The sequence below is a fragment of the Cibotium barometz genome, chromosome 19 (assembly GCF_041138505.1).
Source record: "Cibotium barometz isolate CiBa-2024 chromosome 19, ASM4113850v1, whole genome shotgun sequence".
Taxonomy (NCBI): Eukaryota; Viridiplantae; Streptophyta; class Polypodiopsida; order Cyatheales; family Cibotiaceae; genus Cibotium; species Cibotium barometz.
Window position 1 is genome coordinate 1,845,595 of NC_141064.1, and position 22,219 is coordinate 1,867,813.

Sequence of the window (22,219 nt, forward strand, 5' to 3'; positions counted from 1 at the left end):
ATTGGTTTGAGATGGCCGAGAGGCATGTGAAGATCCCGACACTCCCCACGTTCCCAGTGGACCGTCAGTTGGACGGGAACAACTACGGCATATGGAAGGTTATGATGGAATCCGTTCTGGAGTCTTACGACCTCGCTGATTTTGTCGTTGTTGGGGTTCCACGGTCGGAAGTAGAGGAAGGGGAGTTATCGTCGATTCGAAAAGATCGGGAGGCACATGCACAGATGTGGGATTGTGTCAACGCCAGGGTTTGTTCGTTTATCTTTCTCAATTGCACACCGCAGGTAATCAATCATGTAAAGCATATGACGTTGGCCAGAGGCATATGGTAGCATTTGGCCTCTCTTGACAACAAGGTATCGCCCATGAAGAGGATTTCCTTGGAAGTACAGATGCGGGTTATGAGCCTTGCAAAGTTTTCGACGATGCGAGAGCATATTAACAAGCTGCAGGCTCTTCAGCAGGAAGTTCTTCAGGTTGGGAAGGAGATATCGTCAGAGGATATGGCCATAATGTTGCTGTCACATTTGTCCTCTCCGTACTTAGCATTTTACTCGTCTTTGATTACCATCACATGGGAGGAGCTTGTGTCCATGGTCTTGGACCAAGAGGAACGATTCACGAACCCTCCTCAGGGTGGAGGTTCGGAGGCCTTAACTGTTCAACGGTCGAAAGGTCGTAGCACAGGCAAAGGGAAGGCTTCGTCGAAGAAGTCTTCTGAGAAGAAGTCCGTTATTGACCGCGAGAAACTAAAGGCAGAGAGGACCTGTAATGATTGTGGCGAGAAAGGCCTCTATTGGAGGCAGTGTCCCAAGTGGAAGACCGAGAAGGGTGAAGATTCCTAAGCAGCAATCATGAAGACTCCGGCTTTTGTGCACCTGGGGATGATGGACACTGATGTTTCATTTTCTTCAGGCAGGGAGGAGGTTGGAGGATTCTCTACAACGGATACTCGGGAGTGGATTCTAGACAGTGGTGCTTCCAGGCACATGACGACTCCTAGTATTCTGGTCACATTCTTACTGGGGATACATCCACTATCCCAGTTCACAGTGAGGGCAGGATGGAGATAGTTCCCGATGACAGAGGGGGGAAGCATTCCTCCCAAGTGTTGTATGTTCCGTCACTTGGTTTTCATCTGTTGTTAGTGCATCAGGTTTGCAAGATTGACGTACGCGTGGAGTTTGATGAGCATTTTGTTGCTCTTCGGGACAAAGCAACAGGCCAGGTAGTTTGGGAAGGCGGAGTGGAGAATGGAGTTTACAAGCTTTCAGCACTCTCTCTCCCAAGTCCTCAGGTTTGTGATGAGTGGTAGTCTGGTAATGGCCATTTAAGTGTGGATACGTTGCACGTGCAGGCTTTCCGGGACCAGATGGTGGATAGCTTGCCAGTTGATGGCAGCAGCAGCTGGCAGGAACTCTCCAGTATTGATGTTGGTAGTTCTTGTGTTCGTCAGTTAGAGGAAACTGAACAGGTAACGTATGCTCTGATGTCTTGTAGTATTCGGGACAAAGAAACTCCTATAGATGAGGATGTTCTTTCCACGGGGATCTTTCGGAAATCCAGGCAGGTGGAGAAGGAGGTGGTTTCTCCAGGCTTTGTGGTTTCGGATTCAGAGGGGGTAGTTGACAAGTTTCAGAGGGCCTTGTGTGGTCTTCAGCAGGTTTCCAGGACTTGGTTTTGCACCCTAACAGGTGTTGATCCTTGTGAGCAGTGTGATGCCTCTTTGACTCAGAAGCAAAATGGTTCATTGATTTGGTTGATGGACACCAAATTGGACGTGAGCTTCGTGATGAGGCAGTTGAGCTCATGGTTGCAGATGACTCTTTGGGAGATAGGATTGCGTTTCTTGTGGTTTCTGCGGCATGCGAAGGATCATGGACTCTTGTACACAGGAGGGGGATTGATTGTTGGAGTCCGACTCCACGGTTGGAGTGACTCAGTTTGGGGAGGAGATCTGGACACGGGGAGATCTACTTCAGGCCCAGGAGCAGTTTTTCGCAGCAGTAAGAGGCAGTCATCTTTTGCCTTGTCAACGACAGAGGCAGAGTACCGGGCTGCTTGTAATGCTGCTTGTGAGGTGGTGAGGTTGTAGAGGTTGCATTGCAGGTTTGGGTTTCCATTGGAGAAACCCATGGTCATCCAGAGGCACTTTGTTCGTGAACAGATCGTGGCTGATGACATCTTGCTAGAGTTCTGTTCGACGGAGGACAGTACGGTGGACCTCTTCACGAAGTCGCTAGCTCAGGATTTGCTCAGGCGTCACCCCAGCTCCCTGTGGTTGGTTTCCCAGCCAGGAGCTGAGAGGGGGTGTTAGAAGTCATCTCCTGTCTATTTATATGCACCAGGGCCTCTGTTGTGGGTGTGCCCGCCCTTATTAGGTGTTTTCTCATTTTTCCCCACTCTGTATTTTTCCCCCCATTTTTCCCTATTTTTTTGTGGCATGGGAGGCAGTCTTGTAGTGGCAGGAGGACCTTGAACCTGGCCGACTGCATCCGTGGAGACTCTGGAGGTGGCCGACTGATTTGCATGAGTCGTGGACCTCCCCGATGCTGGCCGACCCCCTTTGCTGCTGGCCGACTGTGTATTTTACTGTCGTGGGGATTTTTGTGTCCTGTCGGCTGTCCTAGAGCAGGCCGACTGCTGTTGGGGGGCCATATAAAATGGCTCCCAGCCCCCTTGTCATGTTGTACCAATTCTGGGATTCTTTTGTGTATATAGAGCAGAGTTACACGCCTCTCTCTCTCCCTCCCTCTCTCTCTCTCTCTCTCTCTCGTGCTGTGATTTTCTGCATTGCGTTTTGCTCGTGTTCCCAGATGTGGTCATCATCTCCGCTGCGAATTTTGACAGGTGATGCATAAGAGAGGCTATGGTATGTGTGCATGAGGGTGCAAGCCCCGAAGGCTAGACAAAAGCATGTGCTTTTTGGCGCTTTGTGTACACGTGTAGGTTGGCCTAGAGCAACCTTGTGTGTGGTTTAATGCACGGCTAGGGAGCAACCTTACGTGTAGCAAGAGAGGCCACCATTAAGGCCAGTAGCCAGCAGGCCTTAGCTACGAGTTGAAGGTCGGCCATGGGCAAGGCTAGGAAACCCTAGCCACAATAGCACAAAACAGTATGAGCAAGGTTGGAGAGCATAAAGACTTGCGCATAGAGGCTTGGGAAACACTCCCAGCAATAGTGGCTGCCCAGAGAGGCGGAGGCATTGTAGGTGGCTCAGCTAGCACTGGGCGGAGCAAGTGGCTACGTCAGCGTGGACGAATGTGGGCGGCACTACTGTTAGGCAACCATTGTCGGCGGTTGGGCTGAGTGGAGGTGGTGATGTTGTTGACTAGGTTGGGCAGTGATAGTGCCCAAAGATTTGCCGTTGTATGGGTTGGGCGGAGGTGACTTTGGGGCTGTTGAGTGGATCTAGACAATGCACAAGGAGAGAAAAACAGAGAAATTTTTAAAAAGCAACGTGTAATGTGTGTTTTCTAAAAAGCTGGGAGCCATGCTTTATAAGGCAAAGTATTTAAAGCTTTAAAAAAGCTAGAGTTTGAGCTTCAAAAAGAAAAAAGAAAAAAGAGAGGGTCAGTTGCTTTTGGAAAAACCACAAAGCTTTTTTAGTACCCTACAAAAGATTTACACGGTCATATATCTTGAAGTCTCTCAAGCATCCCTCGAAAGGCTCACCAAGTGCATGGAGCACAATATTGGAGTCGATCTTTCTTAGTCCTTGTTCACGCTAGATTTGTTCGCCTCTTCTCAAACCTTTCTTTACTCTTTCACTTAAAACCTCATCTTTTACTACTCTTTTTTCCCAAAAAAGTACGCAAGTTTGGCAACACTTCATGGACTCAGAGGATAGTATTTATGTGGAATCAATGGACAATAATTCCATGATGTGAGAGGACTTTGAGCATGTGAAGCCACCCGGTCGGCTTGGACCTTATCCTCCATCAATAGATATACTAGAAGGTGATTACAAAAGTGTTGTCGAGGGTCCCATGCAGGATGATGATGTTGAGATTGCAATTCAAGAGCATGTTCTCCAGTATCCCATAAACGGTCGGTGATGTCAAAGCCCAGGTTGATGGGTGCTTCATGTCTTCACTAGCAGATAACCATGAGGTTGTACAGTGGTATTAGGAGGCTATTGCTACATGGGATTTGTGTCGATATTCACACATGCATTGGTGGGTCCAAAAATGGCTCAATAGTTTTGATTTCAGAGACCTCGAGTCGTGATTTTTGTAATACCCTCACTAATAATATTTTATTCTTAGATGTCTTTTGTGGAATTGTGATTTAATATTTTGTCTTGTGATGCAACATGCAACCTCGGAATTGTACATGAGAGAGAGAAGAAGTTTGAAACTTCACCAATGAAGTGATAGCCCAAGTGGTGAAGTTGTTTGAGGACCATGAAGTCTTGGGTTCAAAATCCCCAAGGTGCTTCCTTAGTGGCATTGCTTGCGGGCGAATAAAAAACGCCTATAGGCGATGAAAAAATGATAACTATGGGAGGATCTTGGGCCTAAGGCTAGTCAGGGAAGTTTGAAAATTCTTTGTCTAGGACTAAGTGTCTAAGACCAAGTTGCATATCCAAGATTCAGGATTGTCCACCAATGGCCTAATAGCGGATGTAACTCCACATATGATGTTATACTTACTTGTTTGCTTTTGGAAGTAGGGCCTCTACATGAGGACATGTTCATTCCCAATTTGGGGTAGTGAGAAAAAGAGTGACATGATAAGTTACTCAAGCTACTCATCGAGTGATCCACCTATTCGATGGGTTGAACCCATTGACATGTAAGGGATGGAATTTGTTATTAAGTTGTATGTCTTCTTCAGGTTATTTGAGGACAAGGGACATATGCAAGATTGTTTGAAAGTTGTATGTGATCTTCAAGCTTTCGAGGACAAGGGTCATACACACAAATTGATTGCGAGTTTTATGCTTGCCATAAGTAGACGCGAGTATCTACTGGTTATGCGTGAGAACACAGTGTCTGTTCAATCCCAGATAAAGATTAAACTTGGGAGATCTTGTGGTTGGTCTATTGTTGTAGTGTAAGTACATGGCATAGGACTTGGGATTTTCGGGCTTGTTAGAAAAGCTTATGAAGATTACCATATCTTCAAAGGAAGATTCGAGGAGCATGACGATAAGCAGTTGGATCTTTATAGCAAGTTTTGCAAGAGGAGTCTTGAAAGAGTGCACAGAGCGGAAGCAAAAGGGCACTAGAGTGTGCTGAATAAAGAGTGCAAGAGAGAGAGAGATATGGAGCAACTATGCTGAATATATTGAAGCAAAAGAGTCTCAAGCAAGAGACACAAGTAGTCTCATAAGTGAGGGAGCAAAAGATGTACAAGACAAGATAAAAAAGTGAGAGGCCAGCCCCACCTATTAAATAGGTGGGGAGAGCTGGCCGACTGGAGCTACAATGCTGGCTGACTGGAGCTGAATAGCTGGCTGACTGGGAAAAAACCATATAGGTTGGGAAAAATCCCAAAAAAATATGTAAAATAGGGGTGGCCAGCCCACAATCAAGGGCCATGCAAAAGGGACCAAAAGGACACCAGAAATGGGTAGAAACTGGGGATGAATGTGCTAACACCCCCTCTGAGCACCAGATGCTGAACAAACTCCGAGAAGCCGAAGAAGTTGTCCTCTGTCAAAGACAAAAGAATGCAGCAACAACAGGTACCAGGAAAGCTCCACAAGCAATCTCCATAGCAACTCAGTTAAAAAAGTAACAGAACAAGGTGCCAGGTACACTGCTCCTCTAGAAGAAAACAACCATGTAGGCTGCGTCGTGCTGCTCCAAATATCGGTGCAAAACCCAAAAGTAAACACAGTGCCACAGAAATCCTTAGAAGCTTGTAGCTCCAAGAAGATAATACCCTCAAAAGAAATAGAGTCCATCAACTCTGTACCAAGAGTAGCCAAATGTTGTACAATAGCATCATCCTCAAAGGTCGGCATCACCAGATGTAAGAACTCAATTGCCCCTTCTGAAAATTGATGTCGGGACTCCACATGCCCAACCAAATCCAAATCCCAATCCTTCAAGCCTTGGAAGTACCACTGTTCTCCAAGCACGGTCATGGACACACTTGACTACAATCCAGAATCCTCATACAGAGTAAGGGAAATAGGAACATTCACATTAGTGGTAATTGAAGTAGTAGTAGCCTCCTCAATAGCATCACACAGTGTAGAAGCAGGCTCCTCCATAGAAGGCAAAGGGACCAATAACACATCCTGGGCACTGGGTGTTGAAGAAAGAGTTGGAGGCGAAGAAATATGAGACAAATCCCCCTCAGAAGCTGTGAGCAAGTATAGCCCACTATCTTCCTCGAAAACATTACCAGATATATCATCCTTGCAAGGAGAAGCATGCATAGAAATTGAAAGCAAGGCAACAGGAGAAACAAACTCCTCAGATGGAGTGAACAAAACTAGCCCACTATCCTTCGTTGCAGGAACCTTTCCAAAAGAAGTATCTACAAGATCACTGGCTGCATAGCATCTAGAAGTAGAAACCATCTGCCGATCATTGGCATCACCATACAGGTCACAAAGCAACCGCCACACAGAGAAAGTAGAAGCATCATCAGGAGCATAGATGAAGTGTCGAAGAACCGAATCCTGACAATTCAGGAGGAGAAGTCATAGATCTGTCCGTTAGTCTTCCTCCACCGACACACATCCTCTGCAGAGGCAAGGTCCGACAAGCACCGATTCTTGTACGAGAACTCCATCAAACCATACTCCCTGAGAAAGTAACCTGCAACTTCCATCACTGAAAGTTACCACCATCCAACTTGTTTGCCTCACCTAGGAAATAATAAGAAAGTGGTACAGGAGCCAAATGTGAAGCTGTCATCATTGATTTGATCAATAGGACCACAACTCATAAGATAAAAAACTGTCCAAATCAGAAAACGCTGATGTAGGTCCCTTCCTTCCACCAAAACGCAGCCCTAAGAGTCTGGACAGCACCCGAAATCCTCCTGTAGCAAAAAATGCAGAAGCTTCGTCGACTACACCTCCAACCTTGAGGCCACCAGAAGAGGGAAGCAAAAAATGCAGATTTGATATAGAGAGAAAAGGCTGCCACACAGGGCTTGGGAATATGTTGTGAGAGGGTGCAAGAGGGAAAGGCATCAACTAGGACTGTAGCTTGGGCTCTCCTCAAGAAAAATATGCACAATCTCAGAAGAAGTGGTGTCCTCCACAGGTACCAAGGGAGCCACCAAAGCCTGAACCACCACAATCCCCCTCTGCAAAAGGGAATGTCCACCGGAGAGGAAAACGCAGCAAAAGAGGGGCTGCTGTCCTGAAGAAAACAGGCCGCCTAGGTCCAAACTCCAAGTAGGAAAGAAACGCCGATGAAAAGTAACCTTTTGGCTGCAAGCGATGAAGCCAAACTGAAGGAGATCCAACCAACAGAAGCTGTCCACAAAACGCAGCAAGTAGAAGGCTGCAAATCTGAAAAAAACGCAGAGGTTAAGGGGCTGTAAATAGGACTGAATCTGGGGCAGCAGATGGAATCGCTGAACCGGGAGCGATGATACCATGAAAGAGTGCAGAGAGCGGAAGCAAAAGGGCACTAGAGTGTGCTGAATAGAGAGTGCAAGAGAGAGAGAGATGGAGCAACTATGCTGAATATACTGAAGCAAAAGAGTCCCAAGCAAGAGACACAAGTAGTCTCATAAGTGAGGGAGCAAAAGATGTACAAGACAAGATGAAAAAGTGAGAGGTCAGCCCCACCTATTTATAGGTGGGGAGAGCTGGCCGACTGGAGCTACAATGCTGGCCGACTGGGAAATAACCATATAGGTTGGGAAAAATCCCAAAAAATATGTAAAATAGGGGCGGCTAGCCCACAATCAAGGGCCATGCAAAAGGGACCAAAAGGACATCAGAAATGGGCCGAAACTGGGGATGAATGTGCTAACAAGTCTTACATTGGCTTAGATAAGAGACAATAGACTTGAGTAGATGCTATGGATGGATGTTCGGATTTGAGGGTTTGCTTATAGAAGCTTGTTCTCCTTATGCATTCGCGAGGACGCGAATTAAATCAAGGGGAAAGTTTGTTATGTCCCGTTCGACCTAGGACGAGGGCAAGAAACATGTGGAATTAACACATGGACTAATCTAAGATTAGGATTAACATTAACCTAGAATTAGGGTAAAGGCTTATAGCTAAGGGCGTGGAGATATGGGCAAAAGAAGGTCTAGATTGGTTGTGGAACTGGAAATGATTATACTTGATTTCTAATACACCTTCTGAAAATCTTTTTGAACTTCTGTTTCGGGGGAACTTATTTTTAATAAGAAGAGATATTTTTCCATCCAAAAATATTTAAAAATTGAATCACCACTCTCTAGAAGATTTTCTCTCTCTAGGCTAAAATTGGTAGAAACAAGATCTTTTATATTTTTGAAGAGGGATTTGACTACAGGGGAAGATACTGGACATCCTGAGAGGCTGGGGAGGAATCTTACAACAGGTGTATTAGGCCCAAGTGCACCCTTGAGTGTGATGTGTTTGATAATTATAGATTCTCATTTGATGTCCACAACATGATAATTGTTGCAGGTCACTACTATGCGTAGGGTAAGCCATGATTAATAATAATAACTAGGGGCTAATAATAGCTAAAAGCCTATAAATAAAGTTGGAAAGCTTTATAAATAAAAACATGTCACTTATAGCGAGGTTATTACTATGTAAGTGACTTGGAGTCACTTACTAGAGACAAGAGATCAATGAGCCATGCAGTAGCCTCGGGCGTGCAAGATCTTTGTGTCATGGAGCTAATAGCGGGGTGGCTCGCCTTGGTGGTATGGGATGCTAGGTTGGGGTCATTGGGGGATGGTAGGCCTCGACAATTTGACCTCAAGCTTGGGGGTGGTTCGAGGTATTGAACCTACGGTTGGGTGGTGTGAAACATGCCTTTGTAAGAGGTGTGGCACGGATGCTTAACTTATCATCAAGAAAACAACAATTTCATGCGTAAAACCTTGAGAAAATTTGAAAATAAACAAAAGAGAGAGAGTAGAGAGAAGAAACCACACTAGGGGTTGAAATAGCCTTGGGCCGCCCTCCCTCTTCTCTCCCCTCCCTCTCGAGCTATATTAGATAAAACTTCTTGGAGGAGTCTTGAGAGCTGGAGAGCTCTCTTCCCTTTTTTGCATGTCTCAATAATGAGAGAATAGCTGAATTTATATTTCTTGTCCAAAAGCACTTCAGAAAGTGCTTTAAAACTCACTTATAGTCCAAAAATCATCTTTTTAATAATAAAAGCTCCTCTTTTTAGTTTTTAAAAAGCTTTTAATCTTTTGTTAGTCGCATCATTCGAAGCAATCTTCCGTCACCATTGCCACTTTTTTTTTTCCCAAAAACTTTTTTTTCTCGAAAGTTTTTTTGGAGGTTTTTTGGCGCACGTTGTGTTTTTGCATATGAGCAACCTATATTTCGATGTTTCGGTGACATCCCCGAACTTATTTAACAGTTGTCCTCAACTCTTAGGTCTTGCTCTTTTTTTTTTGCTTTTTTTTGGGGGCTTAGCTCTTCTCTCTTTGGTAGTTCTTCATGCGGAATGTCCTCCTCTTCTCTTGTGCTTGGCTTTGGGAAGCATCTTGGCCTCACGGTTTTCACCCTTCACCTCTCTTTGGCAGATACTCCCACCCCTTGCACCTCTAGAGTCGTCCTCAGGGAGGAGGTTCCTTGCATGATTCTCTTCTTGTCAAGATCAACACGCAGCCTCTGTACATCAGAAGACAAACACTTGCACACATGCTCGTCCTTGGGTTTAACCGACAGCCTCCACCCTTGGCACGCATAACTCCATCGTCCTTCTATGCTTATCTGCAGCCTTTTCTGCCTAGCCCTTGACCTCTATGGCTGTCTGTACCTGTGCAAAAGCTGTATCCAAATCGTTGACATACTCATTTGTTGCAAGGATCTCATCCTTGGTCCTTAGAAGTGGTGGTAGTACAACGTTGTCATAAACAACCTCAAAAGGTGTCTTTCTTGTGGATCTATACACTGCATTGTTGTAGGCAAACTCTACTAGTGAAAGATACTTCTCCCACTCCATTTTCTATTTTCCCACACAGTACTTTAACAAATCCAATATGGCTGAATTTGCTCTCTCTGGCCATTCATATGTGGATAACACGAGGAAGAAAAATCCAATTTCGTTTCCATATTATCAAACAATGCCCTGATACCATTGAAACAGGCCTTCATAAGGGATGTGGCACGAGTACTTAGCTTATCTTCAAGAAAACAATAATTTCATGCGTAAAACCTTGAGAAAATCTGAAAATAAACCAAAGAGAGAGTAGAGAGAGAAGACACCACACTAGCGGTGGAAATAGCCTTGGGTCGACTCCCCTCCTAAGTCCTTGAGTTATATTAGATATAACTCTTTGGAGGAGTCTTGAGAACGAGTTCTTAGGACTAGAGAGCGCTCTTGCCTTTTTTACATGTCTCAACAATGAGAATAGCTGAATTTATAGTTCTTGCCCAAAAGCACTTGAGAAAAGTGCTTCAAACTCACCTAGAGTCCAAAAAGCATCCTTTAATAATAAAAGCTTCTTTTTTTAGTATTTAAAAAGGTTTTAATCTTTTGCTTTCCAAAAGCTAGTCGCATCATTCAAGCCGAAAGGTGACCTTGCGTTGCTATCCTTCCACATGTCAGTGCCACGCCACCATCGCCATGTTATGAGCACGTCACTTTCTTTTACTTTTTTTAGGGGTTTGTGCGCGTTGCGTTTTTGCATATTAGCAACCTTTATTTTGATGCTTTGGTGACATGATGAGTCACTAGCCACAATCTATTGTGGTTATGCGATGAGTTTCAGGTCAGGTCTTATGGAAACCTTTCTAGGGTTTGTGAGGTATGTCTTTTGTCTTGATCCACAAGGGTTATATGTGAGGTTATCCTTGGGCATGGTCTTGTGAAGACTTTATAGGAGGTGAGCCTTAAGCCTTGATCTTATGCAGTTCTATGTTCCAAACATTTGCAAACCAACATAGATCTCCAAGGAATTTGGAGGTGGGCATGTAGGTAGCATTACAAGTTGTCTCTAGTTTTTGTGTACTATTTAGGGTCACAAGGATACTCGTGATGTTCTTACCACTTGGATCTTCCATGGGGAGTGACGTTCCATCCAAATTTTCATGTCAATACATTGAAGGAAAGATCGGGTGACTGGTTAGGAGGATAACGTCGTGTCACCTCAAGAACTTGTTGATGTGGAGGGCGTGTGTTTTGTTCCACATGAGCCAGAGCTCATTGTTGACTTCAAGGAGAGAAGCTTAGGAATAAGTTGATCCCTAAATACAAACTTAAGTGAAAAGATAGGGTTGAGAAGGATTCGACTTGGGAGTTAGTAGCTAAGTTGAAACATAGATTCCCCACATTCATTTACGAGGATGTAAATGTACGAGGAGTAGTATGTTATATACTTGATGTGAACCTTGGGTTAGTGGACCTAATTTGGGGATTAGGGAGCCTTGGGATTAGGGATGCATGTTGGTTCTAGAGGTTAAGGCTCATAAATGATGACCCCATTAGTTATGGCTATTTATGGCTACATGATCCACTTATATAAGAGGGTTGTTAGTTGGAACTTGGGAAGTGTGCACCATTGTATTGTGGTCTTTGCCTGGACCATGAGTAAGAACCACTTTTGCTCGTCCATAGCATGATGCATATAGCTTGCCGAAGGCCTTTCCAAGAAGGTCTTGTTGTCTTGGGATGCTAGGGTTGATTGGCATGGATTTGTGAGGACTAGAGCTTTAGCCCCTAGACTTGAGGGTGGCCCACCGATGTAGGCATATGGTTGGGTGGTGAGCTTTTGCTTGCTACACCTAGTTAGGATTTATCATGGATTGGTTGTTGTGTAGGAGATCTTTTGGTGGGTTTGGACCAAGTAGACCTGTGACATGCTTGTTGGTCGGCCATATCTATAGGGGTAGGTGTGGGATAATCAGAGAGATTCTTGAAGCATTAGGCTAAACCTACTCCTAATTAACACTAAAAGCTTAATTACTACATCTTGACACAAGTGAGATTATCAAAAGATAAAAATGTAGTCTTTTGTTTTTGGCCAAGAGTCTTACATGATAAATGGGAGCCTCTACAGCCCACCGATTTCTCTACTTTAAATCCAAGACTCTCCTAGTTCTATTTTTGTGTTGCCATGAGTATCAACCCACTATATAGATGTTTTCTCTAGCCTATCGTTAGTTCTTGAGCTTTGCACTTAGCCTATTTTTAGTTCTTGAGCTTTGCACTTAACCCAATAATCCTCCTCAAAGTGAAGAGGTGTGGAGCCTCAAGAATTACAAATGATCTAATAGTTGCACTACCTTCTAAATAGCTAAGGGTTTACAAAATGAATTGGCGTATACAGGCTACCATCATTACACTTGAGCATAAGTCAAAATACTATTAAGAAAGCTACAAAAGCTCTTTGGTACTTTTTCAAGGCTTATATGAAGTTGGTGGTATGTTCAACGTTGATAACTTTGGAGTAAAAACAGGATTCCACCTAGGACCCTTCCATGAATATGACTCGCGTAAATGAGTGGTATTCTTCTTTAGGAATGAGCTCAATCTTATGATCAACACCTTTAGGACGTAATCCATAAGGTAGCTTTGGTGGAAAAACATATGAAAATTCAACAAGTAACTCATGCAATACCCTCCTCTCCTTTGGAAATTATAGCATGCTTTACTTGCAGATAACAAGCTCTACTATGTGTGTATCCATATATAGATGTATTCAAAGCCAAACATGAAGCTTCAGACCTACTACCAACTAAAGAGCATTCGACCCGAAGTTACGCTAGCTATTCAAAACATCAAGATTTGAATTTCCACGAGATACTTTATTCAATCATTCATTAAGCTATATTTTGGGTCTATATTGCACTTTCATTGGAACTATTATCTCATGCTCTATGTCCAAACTCTATTGTCAATATCTCAAATAAGTATACTCTATGTCTAAACTCTATTGTCATGCATGTCAACCTTGGTGCCCCACACCATCAAGGTTTGCCTTGCCAAGACCCTCGGCAAGCTATCTGCATCTTGGATAGTCAGATCCATGAGTGGATCAATCCTCAAGTCTAGGTACAGAACCAACTTGTGCTCAAGACAATAACATGCTCAATAGATCCACTCATTCCACTTATAATCCCCCATAAAAGCATAAAGCAGTCACTTATGGGATTATTAACTTATATAATGACACAATTTTGTAGATTGCTCAAACTAAAAGTATTTCAAACTCTGTTGACCCTGGACATTTGTTTTTCACTACATTAAGTTGAAGAAATTTGTCCAACTAATCAAGTTTACACAATGCACACAAACAGATCCAAAAAGCAGTAGTGTAAACTTGCTGCCAATCAATGGCGCAAGGACTACTCCCTGCATGCTAAGCACCCTTTGCCATCACCCACAACTTGAGTTATGCCTTCTTTAACTTTTGGGGAAGTTTTCAAGTGAATTTTTTGTCCTGAAAATGTTTCAAGAACTGGCTTAATTAACGTTTTATTATCTGGATCTTTTGATTAGATTTTAGTATCTGATTTTAATTTAACTACCTGTACTTTCATGCTGCTATTATCATTTGAAAGCACAGAAGCTGATGAGCATGAAGCGTTGTTGGAATTTGGCAGATCCTCATTTAGACTGTTTTTGCCACCAGGTTTTCATCACCACTCAAATCTAGGAAACAAGAATATGTGTGCAAGGTGAGATTTTTGTTAAGCGGCACATTTCTTCTTTAATGTTTGGGATATGCTTCTGTGTAGGAAGTAAGAATTCAGAACTTACAGATGTTGTGCCTAGGTTATTTAATGCAGATGGGGTTGTGATTTGGCCAGGTCGAACCTTTTAGCCTTGTAGAGGGGGAAAGAGACTTGTTATCTTTAATCAGGCGTTATCCAAAGTTGTTTGTCGCCGCTGATTTTTCAAAGGTATGTTCCGGTTCTGGGATAGTTAGTTCTGATGCATATGTTTTGACCTCTTATATGAGTGGCAAAAGCCTTAACATCTTGTTAGCTCTGGAAAAAGTTGACCAAGGTGCAAAGGCCATAAATTTGTCTGCTATGGAGAGAACTTAAGGCTAAATAGATTTGCTCATCTCATCTTGAGTGCTTAAAATCAGCCATAAACATTAGGTGTGCCCTTGACATCGCAATTTTTGGATCTTGGGATTGATGTCAGTGAGAGAAGAGAGCCCTGGTCTGTGAAATACAGGCAGCCTGTAACGTGTGAGGGATTGGTGGGGTAGAGCATTGTTTGTTTAAATTCTGTCGTCATGGGAATCAACTCCCTACCTTGCTGATGACCAAGATAATTTGCTTCTGTTTCCCTTTTTGTGCTCTTTGCATTGGTGGCTGTGTGGTTACCACAAACATTTTATGAAAAACAGAAAGAAACACTCCATAAGGTTTCACACCTTAAGTTTGAAAGCTTTCTGCTTTGATAACTTGAAATTTGTCTGTATATGTCTATGTATATGAACACGCATATAGCAAATATCTCATTTAATTCACACAAGCCTGGTTGTTGAAGACATAAGGGGCAGAGGAGAGTGAAATAGAGGCCAAAGCAGCTTTATTGTTGAGCTAGGAGTTCATTTACAAGCTTGGATTCAAGATTTCAGAATGTCTGATGCTCAGCTTATTTTGGTTGTTTGCAGGCAGTAACATGCTGGAGGGAAAAAGGGTTTGAAATTTCTTTGAATCAGCCAATCAGGTCTGTGCCTTGTTAGATAGTATTTTAAGTCTTGCAGATTACACAAGGGCTAATTTAGCCGTTTAGAGATAAATGAAGTACGAGATTTGTCTCGACTTCTTGAGCATGTTCAATGGTTGGTGCTTTGAAGAGCCAAGACAGCTAGATAGATAATCCCTTAATGTTATTAGTAGGGTCTGTGCTGACACCGCACTCAGCACTTGTCTTCGTTGTCTCAATGACGAAATCAACCCTTGACCTGGCATGCGGTGCAACAGCTTCGAGCATGATGCAGTAGATGCAGAGGAAGAGAGCGACACAAAGGATGCGGCAATGAAGTCCTCTGAGGAAGCTGAAACGTCGAAGGAAAGCATCACGTGGACTGTTAAGGTAACCTGTGGAGAATGCTGATGAGCTTCAAGTGACAGACGAGTCAACTATAGCGGACTGTATGGAATTTGAAAGATTTAAGTGCGAGCTCCGAGGGTCTTCAACACAACAACAGGAGCTGTTACTGTGCATTCTGTGTACATCTTGCACAATCATGCTTTGTGCAATGTCCTCGATTGTTTTCTGCACTTAGCTTGTCATACATGTCATAGCGTTTGCTATAAAGGTCTGGCCTTGTAAGCCTGTAGTTTTGTGTGGTTTAATTTAAGTCCAGCCTTAACGTGGCTGTTGAGACCTTTATTCCTTCTGGCATGTCAATCTGTATTACACCTGGTCAAGTTGCTGGCTCCATAGATCCTGTTCTAAGTCGCCCTTCCCTCCTCCCCCTCCATTCTTCCCTACTCCTCGTTTCTCCTTAAACTGGCTTTCTGTGTCTTCAGGTCATTATCAATTAGTTTTCTCTTTTCTTTTTCTGATCTTTAAAAATGAACGGATGCTTGTGTAGCTAGTGCAATGAGTTTTAGCTTTTAATTGCATCTCCTTTCATAAACATTTTCCTCTGGGGATGATCTTCTGCAGTTTTAAAGTGTCCTACTTTTTTCTGTTGAAAAGAACCTAACTTTGCACAGTCTTTTCTGAAGCTGTATGTCCCTTCTTTACAAAGCATGATGCCACCTAGCCATGAATGAAAAATATGGTGAAGGTTTCTCTTTTCAGATGTCTCAAAGCATGGGATTGTAATGAGCTTGGTATTTGTATGTTTTTTTTGTCGGGGGGAGCAGGTCATGTTGATGAGTGGCATGAGCGGTGATTGCCTGAAGGACTTATTGTCTGACAGTTTGACAGAGGATAAACCTCTGCATATGCATAACTTTCTGAGGTTCGTAGTCCTCCGCAAGGAACGCAATGCATTGATGGCTGTAGGTGGGGCTTGGGATAAGACACTTGATGGAGGTGATCCAGCAGCAGATGAGCATGCGTTGATATGCGCTGCTATAAGGTTACATATGACCTTCCTTTCTTTGATGTGTTTTGTTTGCTCTGTGTTCTTCCATATCTTTTGACACTGTTTTATCCTAATTGTGTTTTTACCCAGGTGCACAAAGGATGCCATACAGCTGGATCTTAATGGGGTGTCATCTTGGATAAGATTCATGGAGGTAGTTAAATGATAGTTTTGCTTGCTTAGAGTAACGATTATGGTCTTTGGTAATGTGCCTCTGTGAATTCTCAGCTTGAGAGTGCGAGTGAGAGAAAGGGGAGGAGGATTTTATTGTCTCAATCAGTAACCCCTTATTTGCACATAAAGTGATCCTTTTTTTTTTTGATATTCATTGTGTAATTGTGTTTCACTTCTTGCAGGTACATTATGACAGGGTGGGAGAAAATAATTCAAGATACAAAGAGATCACAGTTTTTTTGATTCCTGATCTGTCTGGATGTCTTCCATCCCTGGAAAATTGGAAGCTGCAATGGAAGCAAAGAAAAGAGGCTAAACTTAGGCGTGAAGCATCTCAGAAACAGGAAAAGGTAGCATACTAACTCTTTGAAAGTCATCAATTTATTTGCATCCACGATTATCACACTGTTTTCAGGATTACTTCTGCCTTTGTGATGGAAATATTTTTAAACAGAGATGTAAACTTGCTTGCTCTTCAGTGGCTTATTGTAATGTAATGTTTACTGCTCTTGAAAAAACTCAAACCGGCCATTGGTAGAAATGAAGACTTGGTATCCAACTAATGTTATACATTGTTACGTACTGACTGATTTCTTTTTGCTCTCAGGATGGCAATTCTGGAGGGTCTCCAAAAGGTATGTTTTTATTTGAGTGCAAATGTTTGTATTTTGCTAGTGAGTTCGTCTTTACCATTTTTGGGAGTTGCTAACGTTATCATTGTGTAATGTTGCATCTTATGCTGATGCCCTTTTCAGGGAATGCCAACGGCATGAATTCAGGTGCAGACTCTGGGAAGAAAGATAAAGAAGAGAAAAAGGAAGAGAAGGATGTAAAGAAAGAGGAGAAAAAGGATGTAAAGAAAGAGGAGAAAATGGAGAAGGATGTGAAGAAAGATGAGAAGAAAGAGAAAGATATGAAAGAGGAGAAAAAGGATGTCAAGAAAGAGGAGAAGAAAGAGAAGGACGTGAAGAAAGAGGAGAAGAAAGAGAGAGATGTCAAGAAAGAGGACAAGAAGGAGAAGGATGTCAAGCAAGAGGATAAGAAGGAGAAGGATGTGAAGAAAGAGGACAGGAAACAGGATACCAAGAAAGACAAAAAGGGAAAAGCAGATAGAAAGGAGAAGGAGAAAAAAGACGAGGAGAGAAAAGGGGAGAAAAAGGAAGAGAAAGGCACCAAAGATAAAAGCTCAGATAAGAAAGGAAAAGCTAAGTCTGAAGAGGAAGCACCGGCATTACCAGGGCTTTTTATTACCACAAAGCGTAACAAACCTGACAAGGTAATGGACTTTTTGGGGCATCATGCAATGTGGGGAACAAAAGCTTCATTTCCCTTGCTGTCTTGGCGAAGCTAGTAGCTTTTTTGTGTTTGTGGTCTTTTTAGGCTACATTTCATTTTTCTATCCTCCGTAATGAAAACAGGCAGAAGACCTGCTCTATGCTAATAAGATTGGCATACTCTTTGTAGTCACATGCTCATGTGGCTCCTTACTATTCTGCTGCTCTGCAGACACTTTAGGGTAGAAAGATGAGGTTTACAGTCTTGTATGTATTCTTTGTGTCAACTTTGGTCAATCTCTTCACTATATACAACTTTGGTTCTTTTAGCAAGAATTAACCTTTCACAATCACCAGTGAGCCAGTGTGTTTAAATAGCTAAGAGCTGCTGCAGGTTTGGAATTGGGCTCAAATGGCAAACAGGTTTGTGTGTGTGTCCCAAGTTATTTCTTCGAAACACTAAACACTACTGCATCAAGCCTTTCTCTGAAATTTGCTGGAACTTCTGACCTGTTCTAGGAAAAAATGAAAGTTTGTGTGACTCTAATTGATCATCTGATTGAGCCGTCAGTGCCACAACAACGATTCAGAATTAGAAAGGAATAAAGGACAAGGCCCAAAAACCAAGAAACGCTCAGCATACTTATTCTTAGGCGCCTTTCTCTTTTGATAGTCTCTATGAGGTTCCTTATATTGTGAATTTGCTTTGGTCAACATGTGTTGTAAGGGCGTGCATCCACGGAGGATGCACAGTTATTCTTTTATGCAGAAGGGAGATGCAAAGCCATTTTTAAATATTTGAAAGGTAGTTTTTGAAAGTGGATATAGATTGTCAGCTTGAGAATCAGTTTTGTGACCAGATATTCTTTTATTTGCTTTTTTTGTGACAAGGTAGTGCCCTCCAGAATTTTTGCAAACTGATATCTATGTACAATTGATGTATTAAAGAGCTAGTCATCCACTCTTCTTGCAAATTTTTACTATTATAACTGTCTGCTGTTACTGCTATGACAGGTTCGGGCTATGACAATCTCTTTGGATGGACTTTTAGACTACGATGAAAGAGATAAAGAGGAGTCTACGTTTGAGGTTTTAATTTCTGTATTTTGCTGTCATAAATGCTCTGCATTATCTTTCTGCTTAATAATGGATGTCAGCTGATGTTTGCCTCAGAACTTAACTGAATTTTCTTGCAGCTGTCTTTATTCGCTGAAGTCTTCCAAGAAATGCTACAGTACAGGCATGGATGCCATATTTTAGAAGCTTTTGAGGTGGGTGTGTGGTCCATCTCTCTCTCTCTCTCTCTCTCTCTCTCTCTCTCCACTCATGATATTGTATCCCCTCACTGTACTCCACTCACCTCCATAGCGTACCCCCCCCCCCCCCCTCACTATATTCACACCCTATAAGGGTTTCTGTTTACCTTCGAGTTCCAGTTTCATTTTCTAGGTGCCAGTAGTATCATCTTTATTTTTCATTTTCTGGTTTTTTATCCAGACATTGTATCAGATCCACCATGATGTAACTTTTTGGTCTCATAGGTCATTATGGCCTTTTGAAGACGTTAATATAACATTTCATTTCATTTCATTTCTCTCTCTCTCTCTCTCTCTCTTCCCCCCCGCCCCACTTTTCCCACTTCTTCACAACCCCCTCTTTTATCTTGGTGCATACTTGCTCGTCGGGCTCACAATCTAGAAATTCAATAATGCCTTACTGTAATGTATGTGGATTGATGTTCTGTTGGCTTTGGGCCACAGGCTCATGATCTAGAAATTCAATAATGCCTTACTGTAACGTATGTGGATTGATTTTCTGTTGGCTTTGGGCCACAATGTGTGCGTGTTTTTGGACCTTCCGATCTTCCTTCCCAGGCTTTGGTTTCATGCTGAGTGGCTGGATTTTTCCTCTTCAGTTATGTTTTTTGTGGCAATTATTTGGTTTTAATTGAATTCCCTCCTAGAGGCTTCAAGGCTTGTAATTTTCTTTTTGTTTTGGATAGACTCTTCATCAAGCTGTCCAAGCAAGGAAGAAAGAGGAGAGGAAACGTGGTCGGCACAATGAGAAAGACACCAAGGTAGCAAGCAAAAAGAAGTCAAAATTTTCGGACAAAGTTGCCTCTGATGCTAGGACAGATGCAGATTCTGAGAAGGCAGAGAAAGATGAAGAGAATGAAAAAGATTCCACAGAGAAGGATTCAAAGAAAGAGGATGAGCAGGAAAAGAAGGATGAACCAAAGCCTGTAAAAGACATTGATGAAGCAATGCAAGAAGCATCATTGATAAATTTTGATGAATTGGAGGTTAGTTTCGCATCAATTTTTAGCTCCATGCAGTGTATATTGGCTTTAGAACAATTCACAAAATATGGTTGGTACACAGGAGGAATTGCAGGAAACAGAGGTGCTAGATATTGATACTGCAGATGAGAAAGAGCTGGTACAGGTTTGTTCTCTTGTATAAAAAGAGTGCATTTGAAAGAGTCAGTCAACATTGGATGCCTCATGAACACCACGTCAGAATCATGAATTAATCATGTTGAATATGGAAAGATCATTGACATCCTCCCCATTATTGATTGCTTCCTTATTGGCAGGAGGGGAGTGAAACGAAGAAACCAGAGCGAAAATTGGTGGTTGATGAAGGGCTACTCAAGGTTGTCTTTTGTTTTCTGTTATGGGTCAAGATTGTCTCATGGCAGCATACAGCTCTTGACTGCATAGCTGTCCCTACTCAATTTCCCCCCCTTCTCAAAGAAATGGGTTGCTTTAGGCATGTAGCAGAGTGCAAACGAGAATATCTTAGAAGTTAATCTAATTTCCACCGTCGTCTGTTTTTTCTAGTTCTTTAGGCATTGCAAATCATGAGTACTTGTTGATTTCTAGCCTCTGGCTTATCTCTCACCAGCATGTTCTTGTGGTTCAGGCGTTCCGATACTTCGATAGAAATCGACTCGGCTTTTTGAAAGTGAGTGCGCATATACTTGAGATGATTTTTAAGGCCTTTTTTGGGAAGAGAGTTCAATGTATTTCTTGCTCACAGGCTGAGGACGTGAGGCGTTTGGTGCATATACTAGGAAAGTTTTTAACGAGGAGATGGGTAAAGGCAAGTCTCTTTTTAGTAAAATTGGACTTCTGTGCTATTTGCAATTTCACTTTTTATTTCTTAAACTGAGCTCCATTTCTGGTGGGGTGGGCAATGTGATTGTTGTTTGTCTTTGGTTGCAGGAACTTACTACTTCTGCCCTTATTGAGAGCAAATCCAGAGATGATTGCATCCATTACCAGAAGTTAGTGGAGAAAGAGGCAAAATAAATATCATTTGGGAATTTCTGCCTTAACTTTTTTTTGACATCTATTTGTTTTGGAGGGCTTATACTCATCGAAAGAGCCTTACAGATCAAGAATTGAAAAATTTGTGCTGGGCAGCCAAAAAGAAACTTCATGGTAGGGAATGATCTTTAACTGTGTAGTAGCAATATTTTGGCTGCTTTGTAGGATTTTGTTTTACTTCGTAACACCATGGGAACTGAGTTCATAGTGTTTCCAAATCTAGCATCTTAGTACACGTGCAAGGTTTTTGGTTGGCATGGCAAAGTACATCAGCTGGCTCTTTTCCGTGAGAAGAATTTGGTGTCATTTTCTTCTTGGGCTTTAACCTCCTTTGGCTTCACTCATGGCCACTGAATGTACGGACCACCTTTGATAAACCATTTCTGCTGCTAGTGCAAGGGATGTCCTAGGAGTGGAGTCGAGGGTTGATTTTTTACTAAAACCGCCTGAATTTCCCAATTGAGGTAGAGACACTAGGATTGGTGAGCCTGGAAGATTCCCAATCAATGTCTTTGTGCTCATGGGATGCGATCGATGAGCCTTGATTGTTGTGGCTTATCTAGCTAGAGGAAATTTTTGCATCTCTCATTATATATAAAGCTAGATACACTAGTGAATGCAAGTTATCTAGCTAGAGGAAATTTTTGCATCTCTCATTATATATAAACCAATTTCTCCAAGCATGCACTCATCTTAGATCATGTTGATACAGTGAATCCTGCTAGAATTTTTCCTTTGCCTAAGATGTGAACAACAGATTTTTGGAACGTGTACACGCATTCTCTTTTTAAATTGATATTATATTGTGATCGTGGTCAAAAGGGATGTTCCCCTTCAGACTCCAGAGCTCGGTAATTGTGCCTTATTGTGATATGAGCAGGAAAAATAAGTGAAAATATGGCTAAATAAGAAGTGAATGAAAAAAGAGCGATATAAACTTGGACCATTTATTGCATGTCTTGGACTTGGTTGATGTTGATTGATGGATTTCCATCTAATGTTATGCTGCCTGTTTTAGAGAACTAAACAGTGTATAGTAACCTTCTTGAGCACATTATGATGTGTTTTTTCTGAGTAGATTACATGTGCCTTCTCTCAAAGAGAAATGTAATGGAAGATGTGAAAGAATCAGCTCCATGACGTATATTGAAATGTTCATAGCAGATAGCTACATGCGGGATAGAAATAACATATAGTTGCTCTCATACCTCTTTAAAAACCAGACTCTATGAATGCATAGGTGTACATGAGTGAGTGTTCTATGATCGATTTCTA

At 42.3% G+C, this 22,219-nt stretch overlaps 1 protein-coding gene across 5 annotated transcripts in view; it reads left to right on the forward strand.

Moving 5' to 3' along the window:
- The window catches only part of LOC147628095 (uncharacterized), a 38,841-nt gene extending 17,217 nt beyond the window's left edge, over positions 1-21,624 (forward strand). For 2 of the 5 annotated variants that reach the window (XM_086813109.1, XM_086813108.1), the window contains 17 exons: positions 13,736-13,781; positions 13,914-14,006; positions 14,735-14,790; positions 15,048-15,159; positions 15,942-16,159; positions 16,256-16,319; positions 16,522-16,689; positions 16,947-16,974; positions 17,095-17,615; positions 18,628-18,702; positions 18,810-18,884; positions 19,616-19,915; positions 19,995-20,057; positions 20,209-20,268; positions 20,538-20,579; positions 20,655-20,717; positions 20,840-21,624. In XM_086813109.1, the coding sequence (XP_086669235.1) occupies positions 13,736-13,781; positions 13,914-14,006; positions 14,735-14,790; positions 15,048-15,159; positions 15,942-16,159; positions 16,256-16,319; positions 16,522-16,689; positions 16,947-16,974; positions 17,095-17,615; positions 18,628-18,702; positions 18,810-18,884; positions 19,616-19,915; positions 19,995-20,057; positions 20,209-20,268; positions 20,538-20,579; positions 20,655-20,717; positions 20,840-20,926 (2,071 nt within the window). In that variant the 3' untranslated portion in view covers positions 20,927-21,624. The remainder of the gene's footprint in view (positions 1-13,735; positions 13,782-13,913; positions 14,007-14,734; positions 14,791-15,047; positions 15,160-15,941; positions 16,160-16,255; positions 16,320-16,521; positions 16,690-16,946; positions 16,975-17,094; positions 17,616-18,627; positions 18,703-18,809; positions 18,885-19,615; positions 19,916-19,994; positions 20,058-20,208; positions 20,269-20,537; positions 20,580-20,654; positions 20,718-20,839) is intronic. The other 3 variants (XM_086813105.1, XM_086813106.1, XM_086813107.1) reach the window with 3 other exon arrangements.
- Positions 21,625-22,219: the final 595 nt, after the last annotated feature.